The following is a 25,704-nucleotide window of genomic DNA, read 5'->3' as shown; positions in this document are numbered from 1 at the left end:
TAAGACAATAGTAAAAACATCTCCAAAAGGTAAGAGAAAGTTATTTTTTTAAGTGTACATGGATGTCTCCCATAGGCCCCATGTTAACCAAAAAAAATATTTTAATCACTTATATTTTCTGATCTATTAGGAATTATTTTATTGTATTTACACCTTCAAATTCAGCTTTAAAAGACGGTTAAGACAATAGTAAAAACATCTCCAAAAGGTAAGAGAAAGTTATTTTTTTAAGTGTACATGGATGTCTCCCATAGGCCCCATGTTAACCAAAAAAAATATTTTAATCACTTATATTTTCTGATCTATTAGGAATTATTTTATTGTATTTACACCTTCAAATTCAGCTTTAAAAGACGGTTAAGACAATAGTAAAAACATCTCCAAAAGGTAAGAGAAAGTTATTTTTTTAAGTGTACATGGATGTCTCCCATAGGCCCCATGTTAACCAAAAAAAATATTTTAATCACTTATATTTTCTGATCTATTAGGAATTATTTTATTGTATTTACACCTTCAAATTCAGCTTTAAAAGACGGTTAAGACAATAGTAAAAACATCTCCAAAAGGTAAGAGAAAGTTATTTTTTTAAGTGTACATGGATGTCTCCCATAGGCCCCATGTTAACTTATATTTTCTGATCTATTAGGAGTTAGGAAAATCAATTTCAATGAAATATTCAGAAGCCTTCATTTAAATTTTCAAGTGCCAAATTAAGTCATTTTATGATACACATTAGACACAGAATAATTATGCATATAAATCAGGTTCTTTTAGATAAGCAAATTAGCGTTAGTTGAAATAAACTAAATAGAGAGATGCCAATACTTGTTTTAAAATTAATAATGTGTTTTAAATGTACTATACAAATCATTCGAAAAATATATTTGCTACTAATCATTGTTTTCTTTACAGGTAGGATGGCGGTTGTTGAACCAGGGACAAGGCGAGCCTATGTCGTTCCCTGGAGTATGAGTATGAATGAGCATTTCAGGTTACGGCCTGCCAGAATCCGGATTGAGCTAGCTCTCCGACTTGAGTAGAGAAAGGTGTATGGTGTAGGGGAACCTAACGTCAATTTTAGGAAAATTAAGAGGTTATTTAGTTAATTGACGTTAGCTTAAGCTTGTCTGAAATTTGAGAGTTGAAGTGAATTGAACTAGGGAGAATTGTGCAAAATCCCTGGTCTTTCACTGTGTGCTTTGGTTGCAGTTCTTTGTTAATCGATTCATCATCTTAATTTTGAACAATGTCATTAATGTTTTTATTTTTTACTCAACAGATTTTTAAACTCTTCTGACATTGCATTTAACTTGCAGCTATAAATAAAATAAGTATGTATTCTACAAAAGTTAATTGTTGATCAATCATTTATTTTTTCTGATTTAATAGACTCAAAACTATCGTAATTATCAACATATTCCAGCTCCAATATATAACGCAATTGCACAGTTTTCATTCATTGTTTTTTTCTTTTCGTTATTTTAGGCATCCAACTTTCATTCAATTAACAATGCGTTTGAAACGTCAGAGTGTTAACACACGTTCAAATGTTCAAAAAATCGCAATGAGGAGAATTCGTGCTACTCGGATATCAAACAGTCAAACGGCCGGACCTTCTACTGCAGGCCCATCTGTAATTGGTACTGGTTCATCATCAAGAGATTCTTCTCCTGAGAATTTTGCCATTCCGCGTGTCGATTACGGGGATTATCATCGGCCTCTTTTCTTATTTAATTGTGATTCGTCGGACTCAAGTGTTACAAGTGAGATCCAAGTCAATGAAATGCAGCAAAATATAGAAATAGAACATTCTTCCTCTGATGAAACAATCATTTATAAACCTCCTTCATCTATAAATTGGAACTATTTAGTGAACTATACATCTAAACGTTTCGTTTATCCTGACATACCATACAATATGACACCAGCTAATCAGTGTTACCCAGCAGCATGGCTAAGAAAAGCTGTGAAGTTTGATCGTATTATTGAAAAAAATGACTGGAATTTTTGTGAGCACTGTAAAAGGAGGTTTCTCAATTTAACAATTACATCTGTTAGTGTTCATGGACTGGATTCGCAAAATTGGTGCAATAAGTGCGTCAAAAATCCTGATCTTTATACGGATGCTAATTTTATGGACCCTCGAGAGCAGCCTGAAGTACTCAAAAATTTAACGATGGTTGAAGAGATGTTGATAGCGAAAGTTCATCCCGTTGTTCGTCTTTATAAAATCAGAGGCCAACAATTTGGATACAGTGGTCATGTTGTCAATTTTGAGCAAGACATAACTAATCTACATACAAAACTACCAGTCAACCCAAAAGACCTACGTGGAATCATAATTGTAAATCGAGATACACCAGATGGAATAGCTTCATTTCAAGTTCGTTCATCAAAAGTAAGAGAAGCTCTTTGTTGGCTAAAGAGAAATCACATGTACTACCATGACATCGAAATAGATGATGAACAACTATCCCAGCTTCCGGAAAATGGCAACATAATGCAACTTTTGCCGAATTTAAATCGAGATTCTCGCCAGGATGGGTCGCAATCAGATGAAATGCAGTTGATGCAAGAATCTAATTTTCCTCACATACCACAAATGAATCAAGAAAGTAAAGTTCGAGATGCAACTGATAGTATTGATTGGCCACATATTCGTCCTGACCCGATAAGTGAGTTCAGAACAGAGGGCTACATTACACAAGCTTTCCCCACCTTATTTCCATATGGTAGAGCAGATTTTAAGCAGAGCAGGAATGTAAAGTCGTTAAGTTTTGTGGAGTACTTCAAGTTTTTAATGCAGTACAAAGACGGTAGATTCGCCAAAGATTCGAGATTCAGGTTCTTCGCTTTCAATTCAATTATGAGATGGCAAGCTATAAATCAAGGAAATCTCTATGTGAAAAGAAATAAATTCGGTAACTTGGATGCTGAAGCTGTTTTGGAAAAAGTTAAAGAGGATTCACACCTTGCAGACTCAATTATGTTTTACGCTGGAAAACTACGTTCATCTAAAAGCTATTGGTTTCAAAGATCTGGCGAACTTCATGATATGGTAGAGCAACTGTCTACTCCACATATCTTTTTTACTCTGTCAGCAGCAGATTATCACTGGCCTGATTTATACAAAATTCTAGATCCCACGAATAATATTGACACATCAATTGAAGCGAATCGTCGGAGACTTATGCATGATAATCCGCTAATTACGGCTTGGTTTTTTCAAAAGAGAGCTGAAACATTTATTCGTGAGGTTTTGTTACCCTGTTATAACGTAGATGATTATTGGTATAGATATGAGTGGCAATGGCGAGGAAGTCCACACATTCATGGAGTTTTGTGGCTGAAGGATGGTCCTAAGTTAGAAAATCTTGACGATGTTACAGACGAACAACTTTCCTACTTGACAAATTTTTGCGCGAGATTATCAAGAGCATGGAATCCCGATATAACACATGCCCCAAGTGACATACATCCGTCTAGGAAACGATTTACAGAGATTTTGGAAGATCCAGAGGATCTTACAACAATTCTTAACCGCTTACAGAGACACACTCGTCACGGTACACATTGTTTGCGTAAAAAAAGAGGAACCAACGTTGAAGCTTGCCGTTTCGGGTTTCCGCATGAGCTATCTGATGTAGATGTTATTGCTAAAGACAGAAACTGGAAATTCGAGCCAAAAAGAAATGACGAAAACATGGCCAAGTACAATCCATTTGTTACTCAGACGTGGCGTGGAAACACTGATTTTACTCCTATACTTTCAAAAGAAGCTGTTTTGTTATATATTGTGAAGTATGCAGCGAAAGCTGAAACTGAATCAAGTGATTATAGAGAATTATTGAAGCACATGGCTGAAAGTAGTGATCCAAACTCTCCAGCTGCTACACTCGTTAGAAAACTTTTGGTTAGCTCTACAGCTGAACGTGATTTTTCTGCCCAAGAAATATCACATCTAATGATGGGATGGCCGTTATTTCATTCTTCACGGTCTTTTGTTACGTTGGTGATAAAAGATGAAAACTGGAGAAAGCTCGATTGTTCGACGGATTGTGAAGACCCTGCCATCATTGAACGCTATAAGAAGAGAAACAGGGAACTTGAAAATGTAACTCTTTTCGAATTCGCACAGAATTACCGCTATTCACAAAAAAAAATATTGCGACGCCGAGTCCCTGCTATAGTAAGACATTATCCGAAATTTAAGCTGACTGATAATCCTTCAGAAAATGAAAGATACTTCAAAATTAAAGCTGTTCTACATACACCTTGGAGACAAAGTATGGATGAAATAATTAGGCCATTCTTATCAACAAACTTCCCATGGACAACAGCTTATAATAATATCCGTGATGCGATAGGAGAGCCGCGATTTGTGTTAGATGTAGAAGACTCTTTCGAAGATGACCCTGAACTAGATGAGTTTCATTTACACCTTGAACCGGGAATGGCGATTTCAAGAGCTGTTCCTCAAAATAATGAAATTCAGAACCTTGGCAGAAGAGAAATAGATGTTGCTCATGAATGGGAAGCTGATTCAGTATCTGAAGAAGAAAAAAAAGCTCTAACCGATTGGATGACGATACAGAAACAAAGCTTCAATGTTGCAACGAATGCAACTGGTCGTGTAGCATACAACCTTTCTGATGATCAACAGAGAGTCATGGACATAGCCATGCTACAGATAATCCTTCTTACACAATCGAAAGATCCAGAAATAAAAAGAGTTATGGTACAAGGTAAAGCAGGAAGTGGTAAAAGTTATTTAATAAGTGCTCTTACACAAGAATTCAGAGAAAATTTTGGTTCGGACTCTGTTATGCTTTTGGCGCCTACTGGTGCTGCTGCTATTAATATTTCTGGTAAAACAGTGCATTCTGGTCTTATGATATCACCACAGAATTTCAAGCTTCTCACTGACGAAAAATTGCGCACATTTCAGTTGAAGATGTCTATGGTCAAATTGATCATTGTAGATGAAATGTCCATGATAGGACTACGTATGTTGTGGCAGATTTCAAGAAGACTGCAAGAAGCTGCAGGAAATGCTGATGATTTCTTTGGTGGTTACTTGATTTATTTCTTCGGTGATATACAACAACTGCCGCCGGTTAAAAACAATGCTCTTTATAGTCATTCAAATTCAACCAATGCAAATAAAGGTAGAATTGTTTTGGACAGTTTTCAAAGATTTTTGATGTTAACATCAAATCACAGACAGGCTGGTCAAGAGCAAGCACAGTTTAGAAGAATATTGGATGGAATTGCTAATGGATATCTGACTGACCACCAGTTCGAAATACTTAATTCAAGACGTAGTGGTATACTTTCAAGACGTGAGCTTGCGAAATTTGCAAGTGCAATACGCTTATTACCTAAGAATAAAATGGCTGATGAGTACAATGAAAATCTTCTGAGAAGTAGTGGCTATCCAGTTGCACTCATTCCTGCAGTTAATAGTAGCAAACTAGCATCAAAACAAAAATCAGATAAAGCACAGGCCTTGGAACAAATCTTGAAATTAACCAAAGGTTGTCGTGTCATGTTACGAAGCAATTTATGGACTGAAGTTGGACTTGTTAATGGGGCTCTTGGTACATTGCGAGCCATTGTTTATGAGCATAATAAACGACCTCCAAGTGTTCCAGTTGCCCTTATGATTGAGTTTGATAATTATAAGGGCCCTACATACGATGGTCGTGGTATTCCAATAACAACAATAACAAGACACTGGAAAACAGAAGGAAAACCGCAATGGCGTCGACAGTTTCCAATAAATGTCGCACACGCAATCACTATTCACAAATCTCAAGGATTAACACTTTCTCAAGCGGTTGTTCATATTGGAGATACTGAATCCGACATAGGTTCATCATACGTTGCATTCAGCAGAGTCAAAAATCTGCAAAGTTTAATAATTGATCAAGTTATTTCTAAAGATCGGATAAATAACCTTTCTAATAGCCCTCAACTCGCACAAAGAAAAATATTTTTACGCAGATTTTTGTAACTTCAACTTAAATTCAAGTATATATGCCAATATTGCCATTAATAATGCTATTAAGCTCAGCTTTTTCATTCATTGTATTAGTATTTTTCATGTGACCATATTTTGTTTCAGTAATTAAACGTTTACAATTGATTAAACTTTTCTTCACTTCTTTTTATTTATATTTTTTAACATCAATTCCTACTAATATTTCTCTTGATTATTCAATGAATTGTAATAACTTTTGTCATTTTTTCTTTTCCTTTAGGTGCTATTTCAGATTTTCTATTTTTCTATTTTCTTGAACATAGTAAAGATCAACCAATTTAAATTGTGATTGCTCAAAAAGCAAATCTCGCTAACGCTCCGATTTTGGCGAGCGATCGTCTGACCTAGTAATAAGATATTTTCATAACATTGCCTTCAATAGCTAGCTTTTCACCATTGTTGATTGTCAATTAAATTGAGGTAGTTGTTTCTTTGTTATTTACCTCTTATTGTAGTTTTATTTTTGGGCTAATTATCCGTGGTATCTGTTAATTAAAGGGTGTTGCGGTTAATAAGGTCCAAGCAATCACTTACGTTAATAAAGATTGTTGAAGACGCCGAAACAAAAACAATACAATAATAATGAAATACACAATATTTTATCATCATATGAACTTTATCGTCTTCATGCTCATCTTTATCTCTTTTTCAACCTTTAGGTGAATGATTGCTTGACCCCAAGATCCTTTAGTACAGCAATTTTTGTTTCTGTGTTCATTTGATTTTTACACCATGAGCTGGAAATCCGTTTCGAATGGATATTCATCAATTGGAACAATTTAAATGGTTTTCCAGATTTATTTCCCTATTTAAATTTATCTGTTTTATGAGTTAACTTTTGATTGTTTATTTTCTCATCTAAATTGATTGATTTGACTTGATTTTTGAACTTGAATAGACTTGAATTGGTTTAGTTTGTCTTGCCGGGTGAAAGTTGTCATTTCCCTTAGAGCTGTGAGTATTTCATCTTAATTATGAAAGTGTTGAATATGATTGCTGTTGATGTTTACTGCGTTTGATAAGACAATTTGTTTCTTGTTTTGCTTTAGGTAACGATGAAATGATGACCATGTTAATGGAAAAGTATCTTTCTGGAAGTGAAGGTTTCTTTTTCTACAGACTTCAAGACAATAAATTTGCTGTTCATTCGATTATTTCTTGTTAAGATTTCCTTTCCTTTCTTGTTGACTTTCTCCTTCCATGATATTCTTGCCGAGAATTTCGATAATTTTCCTTTTCTAAATTGAAAATTTGATTCAATTGTAGTTTACTGACAATGCTAAAAGGGAAGAGAAGAAATCAAAAATAGAAAAGTTTGAAACGGAAATGAGAGAGTTAGACGATAGAGTTGTTGGTTGAGATGAGAGGCCTGAGAATGAGGTTAATAGTAATTGTTGAAGATAATAAACCATGATCATGATTGGAAACCAGTCTTTGGATTCATTCTGACCTTGAAAACAATGCAACGAATTGATAAATTGACTTTTTTTTCAGTCAAACCAAGTCTCTATATAAAAAAACAAATAAATATAAAAATTATAACAAATAAAGGCAAAATAAAACGGTATAAATGCGATTAGCGTAGTTACCATTATTGTTTTGCTGTTATGTTTTGGATCATCTTTTCATTAATTTTTCGCTTCTCGGGGAAACAAAGTGTGAAGCAATTAAGTCCCGATCAAATATATGATTGGCAATGAGCTTGAGATGATGTTCCTGAACAACTGAAGGTTTAAATTTGAAATTTAGCTGTAGAAAAAAATGATAAGCGGAAAGAAAAAGTTATCAATTTTTAGAGCTATTTGTTTAGCTGTTTAGTTGGCTTACCTTCTGCTCTTTACATCTAATCAGGTAAATCATTTTGGAAGAATCAGTACAATAGTTAACTAAACTCTATTATAATCAACTGGTCCAACGAAAAAAAATGGAAAGCTGGAAAAGGAAAGAGAGACAAAAATAGATTAATTGTTTGTATCAAATATTTCAGAGGTTATTTGAGTTGATCTAGTAAACTAATAGCAATACCTTGTAAACATCTCAACTTGTTGGGTTTGTATTCCTAACACATATGAAGCTTGATAATTGAATAACTATTTGTTCCAGATGAAATCAAATGAATCAGTTCATTAATTTTTCAATTGTTCCATTAAAATTAACATTGTTCTTCTCTCCAGTCAACATTTCAGCTATTAAGAGTAATTTGCACTTGACGGACGTTATTACCAAAAAACACAAGATATTACATCTCAATTGTGTTGGATTTTTTGTTTGATTTCTTGGTGACTTTCTTCAGTATTTTATAATTACATTGTATATTGACAAGGAGATAATTTAACATCTCTCATGCAATATTTAATTATCGTTATAATTAACTGTGAGAGGTAAATACTCCGATAATAGAAATCTTTCTCCATTATCAAGGCGTCTTCAGTAATGTTGAAAATATATGTGTTGGTTGACTGTGAGATTGAATGAAAGTCAAGAAAAAGATAGCGACAGGTAGTAATAACTGCATAACTGAGGAATAAAATGACAGGTTCAATATCCATTTTAATCCCTCTAAGACTGGGTTATTCATAGGTTTTCGATAATTGTCATTAGGCCAGCGTGCAATAAGGGAATAAGATGATAACCTTGAAGTAAAACTTCCTTATCGGCCATGAAACCCGTTACTTCGAAGAATGAAGAGAAACTTTGCCCTTCAAAGCTTAATGAAGATGAATCTAAATGTCTTCACTTTTTCTTCAGCTTGCATTTTTCCATTCACGCTACCAATAAAACGGTTATCTTTACATGTTGATACTTGAATGTTACCTTTGGGGATGTTAGTTATAAGGGTGTGTCCCGTTAAAACTTCCGGTATGACTGAAAGAGAAGAAAGTGAGAACAGAAATATAGTTAATGAATGATTGAGAAGGATCAGATTGACAAAACAGGACAATAATCGCTGTTTGCATCATTGAAAAATGATGAAGCCAAAATGTAGCGTCAATCAATATAAAAAAGTAGGTTTAAGAGTGAGTTAGAAGTGAAAGAGAAGAAGAAGACAAACCTAACTGTTGTGGAAAAAAAGAAAGCCTCTTTCTTTAACCTTTCTCAAACGTATTACTAGATATTATACAGTTGATTGGTTAAATAATAACAGGTTAAACGGTAAATCAGACCTTAATAGAAGGTTAAAAATGTCTTCTATATTCAATATTGTTTCAGTTTCTTTGCTTGAGTTAAAGGTTAAGCCAGAAAAGGTTCCATCTTTTGTTTTTCCTTATTTTCCTACAATCTTGTACTACTTCTTCTGAATCAAAGTAGTGGTGAGATACAGTTGTGATGATGGTAGCAGTGGTTTTGGTAGTGGTGGTGATGATGACGACGACGACGATGTTGTTGTTGTTGATGATGATGATGATGATGATGGATAAACAAAAAAAGTAAAGATCAGATATATTGAATAAGGTTCTCTTTCAAGGTAATTGTGTATTGTTGTGTATCCCGAAAACAGTTTTTCCCAATCATCATGGTAGTCATCTAGTGAATCAAGAGGAAAGAGGGAGAAAAAGAGAGGAGGAAAGAAAAAAAAGAAACAGTAAAGAAAGTCTCGCTTCGTACTGTGTCTACCACACGCAAATGGAACACACATTCAGTTTTCAAATGATTATACCTCATTGTCTGGTTACTTGGTTTACCTGAACAAATGAACCGTGATCAGCAACGTTACCCTCTCAGTTGTTGAAAAAAATGAAAGCAGCCATAACCAAAAACAAGAAAATTAAAACATTAAAACCAAACAATTTTAACTTTGAATCATCGAAACGGTTAACCGTTAAAAAACTTAAAATTGAGCTTACTATTGACATCTGGTGGATAGTAATTAAACTCATGATATTGTTTACTTTTTTACTCTTATTCATCAATCTTTTTATAAATGTTTCAAAATTAATTAAAAATCTTTAAAATGTATCATTTTCTTTAGAATCCTTATTTTTCCGGTTTCCAAAATATTACTTCAACCGATCATTTACTAGTTGTTTCTCGTTGTTCTGATAAATTGTTTTTGAATCATGATCTAAATATAATCTGGTCTTTATCCATCAAAAAGTGATTTGAATATTTCTCAAGCCAATTGCTGTTATATTTTAAAAAACCTTTGGAAATCAAATTCGTCCCAATTTAATCACTTCTGTTTTCAATTACAATTTCATATTGGAAAAGTGGCCGCTTCTGTATGTATGTAATTAGGCATCAAATCGTAGCTATACTTGATATTCAATTGTTAACACTTGTTATACTTCAAAAGCTAACCCGATTAGGTTACTAGGAGAAAGCAATTTAACGTTGTTGGACGATAAGTGGATGGAATTTGTGTTTATTTATCGAGAAGTCACAGTTAAAAGTCAACACACAAAGGGTCCTCCTTGAAACCATCCACAACCGAAAGATAGGGTACTTTTTTCCACATCACACATCGATTCACACCATTCCACACCAAACAGTAGAAACATAGAAAATGAAAACATTAAATAATTAAACAATGATAAAAATAGAATAATTTACGCATTATCTAGCGGGCAAGTTTAATAACTCATTTTGACCAGTCCAAAGTTCTCACTAAATCATTGAGTCGGTACTAGTGACGAACGGTGTGGATTGATGTGGACTCAAGTAGGACCCACATTCAAACAAGTATTTTACTGTTTCTATAGAGATGATGGACAGTTAACTGATAAAATTTATCTATCTTTCAGGCAAATTCAACAATTTATGCTGAAAATTGGATACAGGATGGGATCAAAGTATTGTATAAAAACAATTGCCATCAAATGGTAAAATAAACCAATGACCCAAACATACAGTTTACATTGCTAATCATAAAACAAAGTAGGGAAAAGGTGAAAACGTAAATATTGATTTCAAGCGAGAAAGGAGCAAAAAAAGGAAAAGTGGAAACAATTAGCTAATAAAGTTGTCAAAATTTAGCCTGAAAAAAGGATGTAAACTATCAAAAAAGTGAACAATCTATATAAAGACATAATTGACATTCAGCAATTTTAATTTATGTAAGAAAAGACCTAAATCAAGGCGATTCATTGAGGAATCAAGAAATGCGAAAGTAAACAATAGGAAAATTTTCCCCAATTTGGGTAACAATAAGACCAATAAGATGATCAAAGTAAGTGATATTCACCCATCATTGTGGACAATTTTTACCTTCCAATTATCTACCATCAATTGACTTTCTCTTTTTTTCTGTTAATATCTTTCAACAGATGGATCAGGATTATGCAGTCAAAAATTCATGCTCAGTGGGCATTCATCATGCTGAAATATTTTCTGGTCCAATGAGAAGCAGGAAGAAAAGGCCGATTCAAATGGAAATTTAAATTCAAGAAAAAAAGCCAAAAAAAGGAAAATGATTTCAAATGAAAGTTGCTCTGAAAAGTGGAGGCAAAACCAACAACAGGCAAATGATGATGGCGCTGATGATGATTAAGATGAAGATGAAAAAGAAGGAGCCAGCAAAGGAAGAGAAAGAAGGAGGAAAAATGAGTGGCCTGATGATGTTAACCCCGTAACAAACTGGCCGATTATCACGACCCGTTATTCTGGTTGTGATGTTAATATGTTGGATGAATATTTTGTTAGCCACCATTTAACCCGGCAAACGATTTCTTAAACCCCTTTTACCTTCCCATTCACTTTGCCCTTTACTCTATATATTATTCCATTCCCACTAAGCCTGGTGTGTAAAACTGCATGTTATCATCATTTCTCATCCTCATCAACTTGTTCATTCAACAATTTCATCTTACCATCAACTCATCTTGATCATTCCAATTCGACCGATCCTTTTTCAAGCAAAAACATTTACATTCAAACCATTCAAGGGCATTTTATCTGCATCATTCCAGTTAACTTTCAACTCAACCATTCCGTTTAATTCAACTCAAGCTCTGGATTTAATTTGCCTCTGGGTTTATCATCTTCCACTTGCCGCAAAGCCATCTTACTAACCTGAAGAGCTAAAAGCATATTAAATGTATCAACATCATCTGCCTCATCAACAAGAGTAACAAATTTCATCAGTGCTTTCAATTGACCTTAAAACTGTTATTTTTTAATATTAACTTATTTTTGTGTTCAAATTATTTCGCCATTTCGTTCATTAACCCACTCTGGCCATTATTTTATAACCACAATTTACTGACAACACAATTAGACATGTTGTACAATTGCCTTAACATTGGATTATCATCAGCTTTACCCTAAACCAAAATTAAATGGAATCTCATGGAAAGTGTGGATTGAATCAAATCAATTCTGTAAAGACAAATGAGATAAATTGTGATTTGCTTTGGAATTGAAATCTTTAAAGTTGATTATTGTAAATCTTTTTTTTAATGCTTTTTTATGAGTTTTTTGCCTTTAATAGTTTGTGTCTGTTGATGTTAATGGTTAACTTGGTTAGCATTGTGATCAATTCACGATCAACCTAAAAAAGCAATTGTGATTACTCCATAATTGACAAAATTCGTGAAAATACAGTTCCTCAATTTGTCCATATCAACATCATTAGATGATCAGTCATAGCCACCTCTAACCATCATCTTTATCATCTCTCTTCATCGCCATCCATCTCAATAATTCACCATTTAATTGTTATTTAAAATAAGATATCAAAATGTTTGCCAAAGCAAGTGTTGCCCTTTTCCCAGCGCTTATCCCACTCTTATCATTCTGGATTGCCAGGAGAAGTGATCAAGTATTCCGAGTAACTCGAGACTCATGGGAGAAGGAATATGATTATATAATTGGTGAGTAAATCACATTAATCAACAATTTACATGACTTTGAAATCGATTCTCAATTCTCTGTAATTTTTTCAATAATTGAAAGTTAGAGGCTTTGAGGCTTCAAGTGTTTGTTTGTGCTTTTTTAACGTTGATTGTAGTCCATTGTTTTTTTTCATTTGATGGTCAATCAACTTGATTCAGATGATTATTTTGTTGATCTAGAAATAAATACTGAATTGAGAAAGAAAAAGTGATTAAATTTGACAGTTGATCCATGATTAGTAGTGTTGTTTCAATTGCTCCTTTATTTTAACCAAAAGACAAACAAACAATCAGTCTTTGATTTACTCATTGGTTGACTTAATATTCACACACAATCAAATGTCCACTATTTTGATTGGCATGTGATTCAAAACATTTGTTATTTTTACCACAATTTTAACTGATTAAGGTTCAATCAGGTCAACCTTTTTCCGTTTCACTTAATCTATTGCACTTGAACTGTGAAAATATTAATAACAATCAAACCCAGCAAACAAAAGGTAAAAGTGATTAATGAATCAAACAAATTAAACCCCCAAAAAATAACCAACAATGTCAAATCAAATCAAAAATAAACCACCAAAAAAATAACAGTTGGTCAAGCATCTAAATTGTATCTAAATAGCTTCTAAATAGCTTCCAATCAAAATTTTCAATTCAATCCTTTTAATAACACTCAATGTACTTTTCACAGTCCATCAAATTGACCAAACACAGCAAATTGAAATCAACTCGTTCAATAACTAATGCTTTGTTGATTAGTCAATGTTTACAGTTGATCAATTGTTTATTTTTGATTCATTGATATGTATATTGATTCGGAAAGATCAACAGTTAAAAGCAAATCAAGTGAAGATTCAACTGAATCTCAACAGGCGATCAATATTGAATTCAATTGTGAGGTTTATTTGGTTCGGATATGCTTTTTCATATTATCATATTGAATACATTATTCAATATTTAGCAACAATCAACATCAGCGGAGGTCCAAATCAATTGATTATTAGCTATATTTACCCAAATCTAATTTTCAACATTTACTAAAATCTTTACAATTGTAATAAAGCTTCCTTAAATCATTGTGAAAGTAAACAGTCTTTGATGATTAAAATTTTTATGCTCATTTCAATTTGTAAACAATAGCTTTGATAATCAACTTTCACTTTTTTCTGATATTTGATTGTTGACATTCAATTCGGAACTCTTTTAGTTGATTGTTGTATTAATTGCCATTCTCATAACGATCTATTTCATTAAAATATTGTTAACAATGTTAGACTTCAATTGTTCAATCAATTCTCACCTTTTAAATCGCAATTTATATTTTATTATATTGCTATTACTCTTCAATTGTTACGTTTATTGATCTATTCCAATCTTTATTCAACTCGTTTAAACATTTCTTCTGGTTTTATTATTCAATGAAAAGTATTTCAAATCAAACAAATGTATAACAATCTGTAAATTGCTATTTTTAATCACAAATCTTTTTTCCCTTTTAAATCTATGATTAGCCTTGTTTTAATCATAAATATCTTATTAAATTACTACAAATATCGTCTTCAGTCACTTGATATGTTATTTTTATTTACTCTAATCCTTATTGTTGTCTTGATTAAATATTAAATATTAATTGTTCTATTCACACTTGCGGAATTAATTTTTGATTTAATATATGACTCTTATTATCAAGTTTAACGGAAAATTATTCTCAACAAGTTCTGTTATTTTAAGCTATTTTGTTCTGCAATTTAAATCAACAATTTTATATAAATTGTTGCTTTTGAGTATCAAAAACCGGACCAAAGTCAAATGTTTATGTAATTTTTATGCAAAGATCATTATCAGATTACTTTTACTGGTAATTAAGGATCAGATACTAAAAAGATATTTAGCTTTGAATTAAACTTAAGATCATAAGATAATCTCAAATTTATCAACCGAGTGAATTGCTTTAATTTTTTAATTGTATTACATTCTGTTTTTGCATTCTTGTTAATTATGCCAAGAAAATGTTTACCAGCGAAAGTACATCTAAAATCTTATTCTGTGGTGTAAGTCGCAACATGTGATTGTGAAGCGCGCCTTTTGTTTCTTTGTCCAGCAAGTGTCTAATAATTTTCTTATGATTTTTGTTTTGCTTATTAGTTGGCGCTGGATCAGCTGGATCAGTGCTGGCAAATCGTCTTTCAGAGGATCCGAGAGTTAAGGTGTTGCTTCTCGAAGCTGGTGGGAGTGAAAACATAATCAGTGATATACCAATTGCTTACCAGATGCTTCAACATACACCTATGGATTGGAGCTACTTAACAGAGCCTCAAGAGTCTTCTTGCTTCGGCCTTAAAGATAAGAGAAGTCGTTGGCCTCGAGGTCGAGTATTAGGTGGTTCAAGTGTAATTAATGTAATGCTGTATGTTCGTGGTAACCGACTTGATTACGAGCAATGGGTTAGGAATGGCGCAGTAGGCTGGAGCTGGGAAGAAGTATTTCCATATTTTCTGAAAGCCGAAGACAATAGAGATGCAAATATAGCTTACAATGGTAATTTCATGTTCAACAGATTGTAATTGTTGGAATTTTTAACTAACTACTAATTTATATTGTCTTATTATTGTCGTTGTTATATTTAGATTGTTACATTGTTATAGCTAACATTTGAACTGAGTTTTTAATGATGATATCCTACAGCCTCGACCATTGCCTGTCTTGATGATCGGAACTTAAATTGCTAGAAGCAGTTATTACTCAATTATTTTACCTTGATTTAGTTTGCCCTTTTCAATTGGTTCATAATCAGTTATGTTGTAATAATGGTCATGAAAGTAAAACAAAAAGCGTAAAATAGTATTATAACTGTTTTATGTTGTTTTACATTTTTTTGTTGATTGAATGATTCTCTTTTAATCTCTCATTCACTAATGATGAGCCTTTTCATCATTATGATGTAAGTTAACATTCCAAATGTATATATTGAGGTCAAATCAATTTAATTTGATTTCACTAATCAGTCTAAAATCTAAGGTCAATATCCAATCATCAAGTTAATATAATATTTATATCAAAAATCCATTTCACCTTTTCACTCAAGTCAACACGTTTATTGAGTGTTATAATACATTTATAATTATAACTTACACTTGAACTTTCTCAAAATATTTAATTAATCAACCATTCAATCTAACCTAACAATCTTGACAACCGCTTGTTTTATTAACATCTTTTGTTATTTTAAACTCATTGTCTACACAATTTGATTACTAATTTTTATTGCTTAATTTCAGGTTATCATGGCCGAGGTGGACCATTGACAGTTCAATCAAGTCCCTATCTAAGTCCATTAGGCGCTGCTTGGCCCGCAGCTGGACACATTTTGGGTTACAAGTTTGTCGATGTTAACGGACCTTCCCAAACAGGTAAAGCCGTTAGTGGATCATGAAAACCAAGTTTCAGATTATTAATCCAACCACAGAAGAGTTCATTGTGAGACTAATCATCATTAGCTTGAAAAAGACCAGCAAAAATATTAGGTTGCTAATGTAGGCCTCAGTTCGGATGGATAGAGCGACCGAATCAGGGAAATACAGCAAAAAGTCTTTATTTCTGGAAAAAAGAAAAGAATCGAAAAATTGGAATTTTCGAGCTGAAAACTGAACCATTAATGAAAGTTCAGGGTTTGTTGAACAAATCATTGTAACCACTTTGTATGTGAATCAAAGCTTAACTTTGGATCAACAATTTATTCCTATATCTTCTTTCCAATTAGATTTTCAGAGTTTGAAATGAAATTGACTTGACATTTTGATCTAAGGTTGAAGGGTGAACAATCAATGTTATCATTTTTTAATGAAATTTCAAGCTAATCGTATAATCTTGATTAAGTTGTTGGATTATAATTTTATGGATTCAACCTTTTCATTTTTTCAACAGTTGATTGAACTTGAAATTATAATCACGCTTAAGAAATGACTTTCTGTCGGTTATTAAATCAATTCAATGGTCACTGATTAATCACAATCATACTTACTATTTACTTAATGAACCAGTGAAAAAGAGATTAACTTTCCTATCAAAATTGATTTTATGTGCAATTTAAAATTTTACAGTTATTATTAGTTTTACCTTTTAATTGTTACCATTGAATCTTTCAATTTGATAGAAATGTTTGCTTCTATTAGTAACTACATTGAATTTAGATCAAAAGCTATTAATAAATTTAGAACCAATTGTTCAAATGAAAATGCTCATCAGATCCAATAAAACATAATCAATTTGATATAACTATTAGTCCAAATGACAACAAAAATAGTGATTCAATTTGTTACTAGATTTTCAATTTTCAGTGAAAGCTGTACTTTAAAATAGCTAAATCAATTTAGTTATTGCAACTCAAACAATCAAGTAATTGTCTCGATCAAACTGACGAAAAACAATTTGAAAGTTGATTGAAAATACATTTGAATCTAAATGGTCAACAATGAGCTTTATTCAACTTTCAATTTAGATACAGAAAAGTGAAATTTTTCAATTAACTTTTGAGTCAACTCAATCAGAATCAAACTGATTTTGGTTTAATCATAGATTCAAATGACTAAATTGAATCTGCAAGCTGAGCAAAAATAAATTCAATTTATCGCAACTTGAATTTATAAATTGAAATTTTTCATTTAAAATGTGAGATTTAATAAAAGCTCATGTCAATCAAATGAAAGCAATAAACATCAACAACCAAAATAATAACCATCAAAATGATCATATATTTACAATGCTTAATTAGCATCAAAAATGATATAACAAACAAATATATCAACACTAATATTGATTGTAATTGCTATTATTAAATGTTATAAATCAATTTCATTTCAATCACCAAATCCATTATAAATTCAGCTTTTTTCACATTTGATTTGATTACAATTGAATAAGACATCAGAAACGTGTTAAAATTAGTATAATCAGTGATACAATAATACAACCATCATATACTTTGATTTGGTTCATATTTTTTTGTTCAATCAATACAATTAACATTGCAGTTTTGGGCTTATTTTAAATCTTTATTATTGGATATCAAAAATGGCCCCAAAAAATGTAATAAATTATCATTTAGCTTCTAATTATTACATCTTCAAGTCCATCAATCAGTTGGTAACAAATTCAGTTCCTCTTATTGTTATTATTATTGACCAATCAACAGCATTTTGATACAAAATATCAAACTTAATTGTGATGATTGAAAAAGTAACAATCAAATTGAAAGTATTATAAAATGCCATTTTCACTGAACTTTTATTTTTTCAGTTTAGATCTTGTTTTTAAATGTAAATTGGTTCTTCAGAGCAATTGATTGACAAAATTAGTTTTAGTGTTTAAGTAAACAGAAGAACATGTTTAACTGATTGTTATTTTTATAATTTAACCATAAATTGAATGTTTAATTCTTTTGTTGATCAATGATAGGCAATTGTTGTTCATGATATAAAATTTGTGTTGCCGATAAGTTAACAATCGGTAAATTATTGACATAAATGTACATTTTATGGTTCAATTGTGAATAATATTGGTTAACGATTAACCTTTGATGAGAAGCTCTTCATACTTAAATTGAAATAACTACACTACTATTGTAATGCTGAATTTGAATGTAACAAAAGCTGGAAGCTAATTGTGATTGTATTCCTGTACAGATTAGAGACTATTTTTATGATAATCTTAAATTTCATTAGACTCAATAAATAACATGAGGGTGAATGGATTATCAATTGTAATAGACAATTTAACTTCAATCATTGAAATTTCCTTTGATCATTGAATCAAAATTGTATCATCAAAAAAGCTTTCATTGTCAAGCGATGACTTATATCATATTGAAATTTAAGTATCTTGGTTTTCATCAACATTGTTAAACTTACTTAAATTGCTTATATTTAATTGTATTTATATTTTATGCTTTTTTCAAAGGTTTTACAATACCTCAAGGCACCATAAGGAGAGGCGCTCGATGTAGTACCGCTAAGGCCTATTTACTTCCTGCCAAAAATCGTCCGAATCTCCATGTGATTGCATTTGCTTATGTTACAAGAGTGAGAATCCAAACTTGCAACTAGATGGTTCCAATCAACAGTTGTCTAATTTAAGTTTTGATTTTTTTCAGATAATTTTCAATGAAATTAAACGAGCAGTTGCTGTCCAATTTGATCGATTTTCACTCTCCTATTTGGTTTACGCTCGACGAGAAATAATCGTTTCTGGTGGATCAATTAACTCACCTCAATTGTTGATGATCTCTGGAATTGGTCCAGCTCAACATCTGAAAGATCACGGAGTATGTAATAACAAAGTTACTATTTTAACTAACCAATTATTTCCTCAATTTACCAGCTTCAATAGCTGTTAGATATTAATAGGTTCAATTTTGATTCTATTATGATTGATGTTTCAAATTAACTAACTGTTGTTTCCCTGTATCATTCATTTAGATACCAATAATTGCAGACTTACCTGTTGGTGAGAATCTTCAAGATCATATTTATCCTGGTGGAATGACTTTCTCTATTAACGCTAAAGTCAGCTTATCTCAAGATCGCGTTTTCAATGCAGCCAATTTGGGAAAATATTTTACTAAAGGAACAGGCCCATTAACATCACTTGGTGGGGTTGAGGGATTAGCTTTCATAAAGACTGGACGTGCTAATCAATCTATTGATTGGCCTGACATTGAGATGCACTTTGTTACTGGAAATGTTGTTGCCGATGGTGGCAAAGGTTTAATTGGATTGACAGGATTAAGTCCAGATATTTGGAATCGAGTGTTCCTTCCATATTCACCATTAGATACTTTCACAATTGACCCAGTCTTATTGAGGCCCAAAAGTCGTGGATATATTCGTCTAAGATCGGCCAATCCCTATGATCATCCAATCATTGATCCAAAATATTTGTCCGATCCTGATGATGTTTTAACAATTGTTGAAGCCATGAAGATAGCTTTAGCCATCGGTTTATCGCCACCAATGAAAGCTTTTGGTGCTAAGTTGATTGAAACTGTTTTCCCTGGTTGTGAGTATTACGTTTACCTGTCCGATGAATATTTAGCTTGTGTGGCTCGAGTTTTTACCTCAACAATCTATCATCCAGTCGGAACATGTAAAATGGGTTCACCCTGGGATCCAACAGCCGTTGTTGATTCAGAGTTGAAAGTAATGGGTGGTGTAACTGGTTTAAGAGTCATCGATGCCTCAGTTATGCCAACAATTATCTCTGGAAATACAAATGCTCCAACAATTATGATTGCCGAACGAGGAGCCGATTTAATTAAAGGACAATTGTTACCTCCCTTACCGAGTCCAATTATACCTCAATATCCGATTTTGGGTCGCTAATTGATTACTACTATTTTCCTAATTTAATTTTATTTTAATCTGCTTACCAAATTGGATTAGAAGCGTAAATGCCAACATTTTTAGTGTTGAACACTGAAAATTGAATCATCTTCATAATCACTGTCATCCACATCTTCATCATCATCTTCACTCGTTTTTTGTTTAATCACCTCCATTAAGATGCAATCTAATTGTTCTTTGAATTGTTTTGGTCTTTTGTTTTATTCACTTTTTCTTGTTTTCCTTTGGTTGACTTTTGATTACCATTATTTTATTGCTGTTTTGTTTTGAAATGTGCGTTTTTACCTGGTGCCATTTAAAGTACAATTATGACCTGATTTCATAAAGATTAACGCTTTTTTTACTCTTTATTTTAGCTTTTAGTATTTAAAACATTAAAAGATTTAACTAGTCAGTGACAAAGTTTTAAGCAAAGGGAATTCAGGTTGACCCATGTTTACAATTAGATTGCATATTTGTTCATTTGTTTAGGGTCCAGAATGTGTTAACATCATTATAGTATGAGATTAAAAAATAATCATTTTGTTTGACAAGTTAATTTGATGACATAAATAATCTTATACTGTAAACAACTGAATAAACATTTGAACATTATTGAATAATATTTTTCCAATTGTTTCAAACAAATTCATTTATAAATATCATAAATTAACATCTTTCTATGATTAACAAGTCCAGTCTGGTATCATTCAAATGAGAGAATGTCCAAAATATCTAGAGTTTGACTATTGTTGTGATACTGTCAATAAAGTACAAAACCATTCGTGACGTGAATGTGAAAAGTCGCTTAATTAGTCTTCTCTTTCGATGTAGAATCAAAAGAGTCTTCATCTGTAGATTGATTCTCTAATGATTTAATATTGTTGTCAGGTAGTTCAGGTATTCCATTGTGACGGTAAATTGCAAGTAAATGAAGGAATGGAAACTCGAAAATCATGGCTGAAAAAATGCTTAGCGCAAAAGATGCAAACAAAGTAGCAATTATCAAAATAGCCTGCAAAATAAGTGAAAAAATATTTAAATCAGATGAATCAGCAATCAATTAGCTTAGTTGGTTATATCTTACATATGAAAGTGTATCAGCATAAACTGGAGATCGGTAATAACCAAGAATGTAATAGATGATGAAAATATGCCAGTAGAACGCTTGGTAAGCCAATTTAGCGAAAATTCTGAATCCAGACCATGATAGAGATACTGTGATTCCATTTGAATTACCGGAGGCGGCGTGAAATATTAAATAAGATACACAGATAGACCATAAGGGACGATGGAGTGAGCCATAAATTACTTTTTCCAGTTTGGATTCATCTTCATCAGCATAGTATTTACGGGAAGATATAATGACAAGTGACATTCCAGAGAAAGAAATCAAAAGCAACGAATTGCTAACACTCTAGAAAACAAGAGAAAAATGTCGATAAATAATTAGGCGTTTTAATTGTTAAAACAATTGTGTAAATCTCACCTTGGATAGATTCACATTGCGATATTTTGCCCAAACTTCATGAAGAAATATACCAATACAATAGGCGCTGATTCGTGTCCAAGGTTTGACATAAATAACTTGAAAATATTCATCCTCGCAGAGTCGGTCAAATAATAAAACTGGCGGATAATTGTAAGTATAAGTCAGCCAAGCTGTGGTTAGTATCGAAGCCATCATGATGCATCCGTTCAAACACCAGCCAATCATTGGTTTTCTGGTTAGGATATGAAGAAAGTGTCAGTAAGTTGTTTAAAATTGATGAGAATGGTTAACATTTAAATTTTGTAAATGATTTATATCTTACCCGCCATTTATTAAGGCCAAAGTGAGAGATGAGGCGATAAAAAACTGGAAATCGGCAGCTAGAAACCATGTTGCAACTAAACCCTAATTAATGTGATAAGTAAATGAATAATAACTTGTGATTTTGTTTAAATTTAACTTGAAAGACTGTTATTGATGACTTTAAGTCATTACTGATAGATAAATCTTACTGTAATGGGATTAACAGCAACACCGAATAGGTTAATCGTGTATGTCAATGACTTCCACATATCTCGATAGATGCTAGTGTGAAGACTTTGCACTAAAAAGTCCCAATGAGGACCATCACCAAGACGTCGAGCCATTATATAAACCATTATCATCCAGACAAGAGTTGGTGTCAACCTGAATTTGATCAAAAGGATAATTAGTCAAGGTTTTCAATTGTGACTGTATAATTACCTGAAATATCTTAAAACACACGAATGGATGAGTTCACGGGAAAATGCTGAAATTCGCGTCCATAAATCATCTGAGCTTGGACTAGCACTGATTCGACGGACACTTGAATGAGCAATCAGAAATCCACTGAAAATAAGAGTAGAATAAAATAATAACAGAATTTTTGAGTTATGAATTTTACGAAGTAGCTCAATATATGATGGTTACCTCAGTACAAAAAATGTATCAGTCCAAATTGATCCATTGCCGATTATTTGAAACCATCGTGAGGCAACAAATGTGTCAAAATTTTCCCTATTCACTTGTAAATTTCGAGGTACAAACGAAAAATTTCAATCATTATTATAACATTTTAATAAATAAGAGCATTGTTTACTCTTTTTGTGTTTACATACGATTACTAACCTGAATTGAATACAGCAGCAACCATGCAAACATGACCCAATATAACTATTATTATGGATAATGTTCGCCATCCATTGAGACAGCTGATTTCATATTTAGAGGATTTGTTGGATAAAACAATGCTGAAATTGCGACGGAGTGAGAAACAGTATACCGATGAAGCAATTAAGTTACCCAAGGTACCATTGTAGTTGCACTTTGCTTCAATTATTTTTTCGTAAGGCATCAGGTAAAAATCGCTCAATGTTGAAGCAATTACTATAAGTCCTAATAGAGTGAAACAAACTCTTTGAGCCGGATTGAAAAGGAAACCAAGAGTAGAGAAAAAAATAACAGTCAATTTGGTTTAATTTAAATATTGATTTATGATAGTGTAATATTTGAAGTATAAGCTTACATGATGAATTTTTCAGACCAATCGAATGGTAAATCATAATAGGATTCAATTTTGACTGCTTCAACCACTTTAAGAGAAGAATCTGTAAAAAACAAATCAAATTAGCAACGATATTTATTGGATCCTGGATCACTCAAAATTTAATTATAACAATTCTTCTGTAATTACTAAATTGAATCAAATTATCTTTCCACCTTGCTTTCCATTATGAAATAATATGAACTTAAATGTGAACGAATCTTATTTCACTGAAATGTTTGAACTAAGCTGGTTTGTTTACCAACTGCTAGCTTAAAGTAACGATGATTTTGGTGGATGTTATGAAAATTAAACAATAAGCATCAAATATTACTGATTCATCAATTATCATTCAATCTCTGAATAATTTAATTCTTACTTCCGATCAAAATGGTACTGATATCCTGTTCATTACATGTTGATGGAGCACAAATTTCGACAACTCTTTGGTCCCATAGACTTGTTGTAATACGACTTCCATTGTACTATCAATGAACAAACGAAACAATGATTAAAGACATAAATATTTGTAAACAACGGAAAATTAAGAAATAACAATAGAAATAGAAAAAGATACTTACCTTTATTCCTGTACAAGAGACGATATTACGCCAAAATGTTCCGGTGAAATTTATCCCATACTTATCCGGATTTACATTTAAACATTGATCATAAGCTCCCCAATAAAATGTATTTCCAGACAATACTCCAGATGAAGGTTGACCACATGAATCAAGCACTAAAAATATAATAAACATAACGAACAGTTCATCATAAAAAATGTAATCATTTTTAGTAAAAAAGTGAATTAAAGATGCAATGAGTTCGTTATGACATTGTAAGTAAAGATGACACCACTATTAGGTGCATTTTCAGAAACTTTTGATCTCATTTCAACTAATCAATGACAAATCTTTAATCAAAATATTAGCTATTCTTTCGGCTGGGCTAAGGATAAACATGGCAAGTGGGAGGCTGTGAAAAACTTACATTGATAAGCCCATACTGATTGAGATTTATAAGCTTTGTAAAAATTGTTTAATGTTTTTCGGCACGGAGTTGATATATCAATTGACTGAATAGATTTTAAATGATCTTCATTGCGCGGATAAAATGTGTAAGGTGTTGTGTAATTAGGTGCAAGGGTTGAAGTAAATAAAGGGTGAGATGAGCAAACTGAGGGACTCCAAGGCTTTCCAATTTTACCGTAAACTAAGCACAAATTAGGTAGCAAGATTGTCACAACTGTAATCCATAGATTGCTTGGCGATAATAACATCTTAACGCACTTTCACCTTGAGATCAACGATGTGAAAAGACTATAAGTTGAAATTAACATGAAAGTTCATGCAGCTTGGGTATAATTCAAATGGCTGTTTCGACCGATTCAAGTTCAAATAGAGAAGTGTCCGATCAAAGGCTTACAAGACAACAATCTTTGGGTTTGCAAGATTTTCTAAACATAATAAGATTCGACCAAAACAAGCCTAACTAAATGGCCTCTAATTCAATCTGATTGATGAATCTTCTGTAAATGGACTTGATTTTTCTTGGCACACAACAAAAACAAGAAGATTAGGAATGATAAAATTAGATAGAATCATGAACAACAATTACCTAATGATTATGGACATGTATAAAATCATTTTGAATCCAATTTTCCTGGAAGCAATGATTCTCAAATAACAGAAGTATACTTTCAATTCGCAATAAATCTTTTCTCATCAGCCAACTGGATGACAGCCATTTTTTCATACCCATAGCCATTGAGCCAATTTTAATTCCAATTCTGAGCAATTCCAATTGGACATCATTCCAAAACAATCGATCATTTGTCCAAAAATGGATAAAAAACACATTTTCAGCTGGATAAAGTTTAACTTACTAAGCTTGTAGACACATTGAGAATTTAATTTTCAAAGGAACATAAAATTAGAAATTAAAGAATTAGAATATAAGATCGACGATTATTTGTCTAATAACAGATGATTAAAATAAAAAGAATCAGCTAAATGTTAAAATTAAAAATCTTTCGTCAACTTTTACAATCCTTGAAACAGATTGCTCAAGGTTCATTTATTAATAGTGACTTTTATACTCAATAGATGACACTTTTATCATTTTGATTTTGAATGAAATAAGTTTACAGCAATTTATTTAAACACAATCAATGCTGATAATTAAGGCGATTGTTTTTATTGCGATGGAATATCGATTCAAGCAAATAACCAATGTTAATCAATGGGTTAAATTGTAGGATCGTGAAATTTCATTGCTATGCAATGGATTTCATAATAAACTCATCAATCAATTGGAGAGAACAAGATTTTCAAAGCGATTTGAATTAAACGATTAAACTTCCCTGAAATTAAAGGACACATTAAATCAGTATAATG

General features: G+C 32.2%; 3 protein-coding genes and 1 long non-coding RNA gene across 7 annotated transcripts; 2 read left to right on the top strand and 2 right to left on the bottom strand.

Annotated features, from left to right (window-relative positions):
* The first annotated feature begins 1,510 nt into the window (after positions 1–1,510).
* LOC107366600 (uncharacterized) lies at positions 1,511–6,016 on the top strand. The gene has a single exon (XM_015934220.1). The coding sequence runs from the start codon at positions 1,511–1,513 to the stop codon at positions 6,014–6,016; it is 4,506 nt and encodes a 1,501-aa protein (XP_015789706.1).
* Positions 6,017–6,470: 454 nt separating this feature from the next.
* LOC107363096 (uncharacterized) lies at positions 6,471–9,882 on the bottom strand. Of its 2 annotated transcripts, none has more exons than XR_003081982.2 (7): positions 9,702–9,882; positions 9,096–9,568; positions 8,069–8,908; positions 7,871–7,975; positions 7,633–7,792; positions 7,494–7,550; positions 6,471–7,322 (listed from the first exon to the last, which is right to left on the bottom strand). It is a non-coding gene; the product is annotated as an uncharacterized LOC107363096 (long non-coding RNA). The 2 variants fall into 2 exon arrangements; XR_016199339.1 differs by having other exon boundaries at positions 6,627–7,322; positions 9,727–9,867.
* Positions 9,883–9,922: 40 nt separating this feature from the next.
* Positions 9,923–20,877, top strand: LOC107363045 (glucose dehydrogenase [FAD, quinone]-like). Of its 3 annotated transcripts, XM_015930215.3 has the most exons (9): positions 9,923–10,267; positions 10,338–10,483; positions 10,786–11,210; positions 11,308–12,852; positions 15,022–15,414; positions 16,155–16,286; positions 18,832–18,953; positions 19,025–19,195; positions 19,350–20,877. In XM_015930215.3, exons 4-9 carry the CDS (start codon positions 12,720–12,722, stop codon positions 20,250–20,252), a joined length of 1,854 nt encoding a protein of 617 aa, XP_015785701.1. In that variant the 5' UTR covers positions 9,923–10,267; positions 10,338–10,483; positions 10,786–11,210; positions 11,308–12,719; the 3' UTR covers positions 20,253–20,877. The 3 variants fall into 3 exon arrangements, with proteins under 3 accessions (XP_015785701.1, XP_015785716.1, XP_015785738.1); XM_015930230.3 differs by lacking the exon at positions 10,338–10,483; XM_015930252.3 differs by lacking the exons at positions 9,923–10,267; positions 10,338–10,483; positions 10,786–11,210; positions 11,308–12,852 and adding an exon at positions 14,686–14,927.
* Positions 20,602–24,920, bottom strand: LOC107363037 (O-acyltransferase like protein). Its single transcript, XM_015930207.3, has 12 exons — positions 24,299–24,920; positions 23,890–24,047; positions 23,688–23,793; positions 23,291–23,372; positions 22,894–23,180; positions 22,696–22,789; positions 22,489–22,614; positions 22,257–22,431; positions 22,067–22,149; positions 21,742–21,976; positions 21,340–21,669; positions 20,602–21,267 (listed from the first exon to the last, which is right to left on the bottom strand). The coding sequence occupies exons 1-12, from the start codon at positions 24,585–24,587 to the stop codon at positions 21,061–21,063; spliced, it is 2,172 nt and encodes a 723-aa protein (XP_015785693.1). The 5' UTR covers positions 24,588–24,920; the 3' UTR covers positions 20,602–21,060.
* Positions 24,921–25,704: the final 784 nt, after the last annotated feature.

Source organism: Tetranychus urticae, chromosome 2, assembly GCF_039701765.1.
Source record: "Tetranychus urticae isolate SD_2017Ah chromosome 2, NJAU_TeUrti_SD_1.0, whole genome shotgun sequence".
Lineage (NCBI taxonomy): Eukaryota > Metazoa > Arthropoda > Arachnida > Trombidiformes > Tetranychidae > Tetranychus > Tetranychus urticae.
The sequence above is the reverse complement of the archived record's forward strand: the minus strand, read 5'-3'. Positions and strand labels throughout refer to the sequence as shown.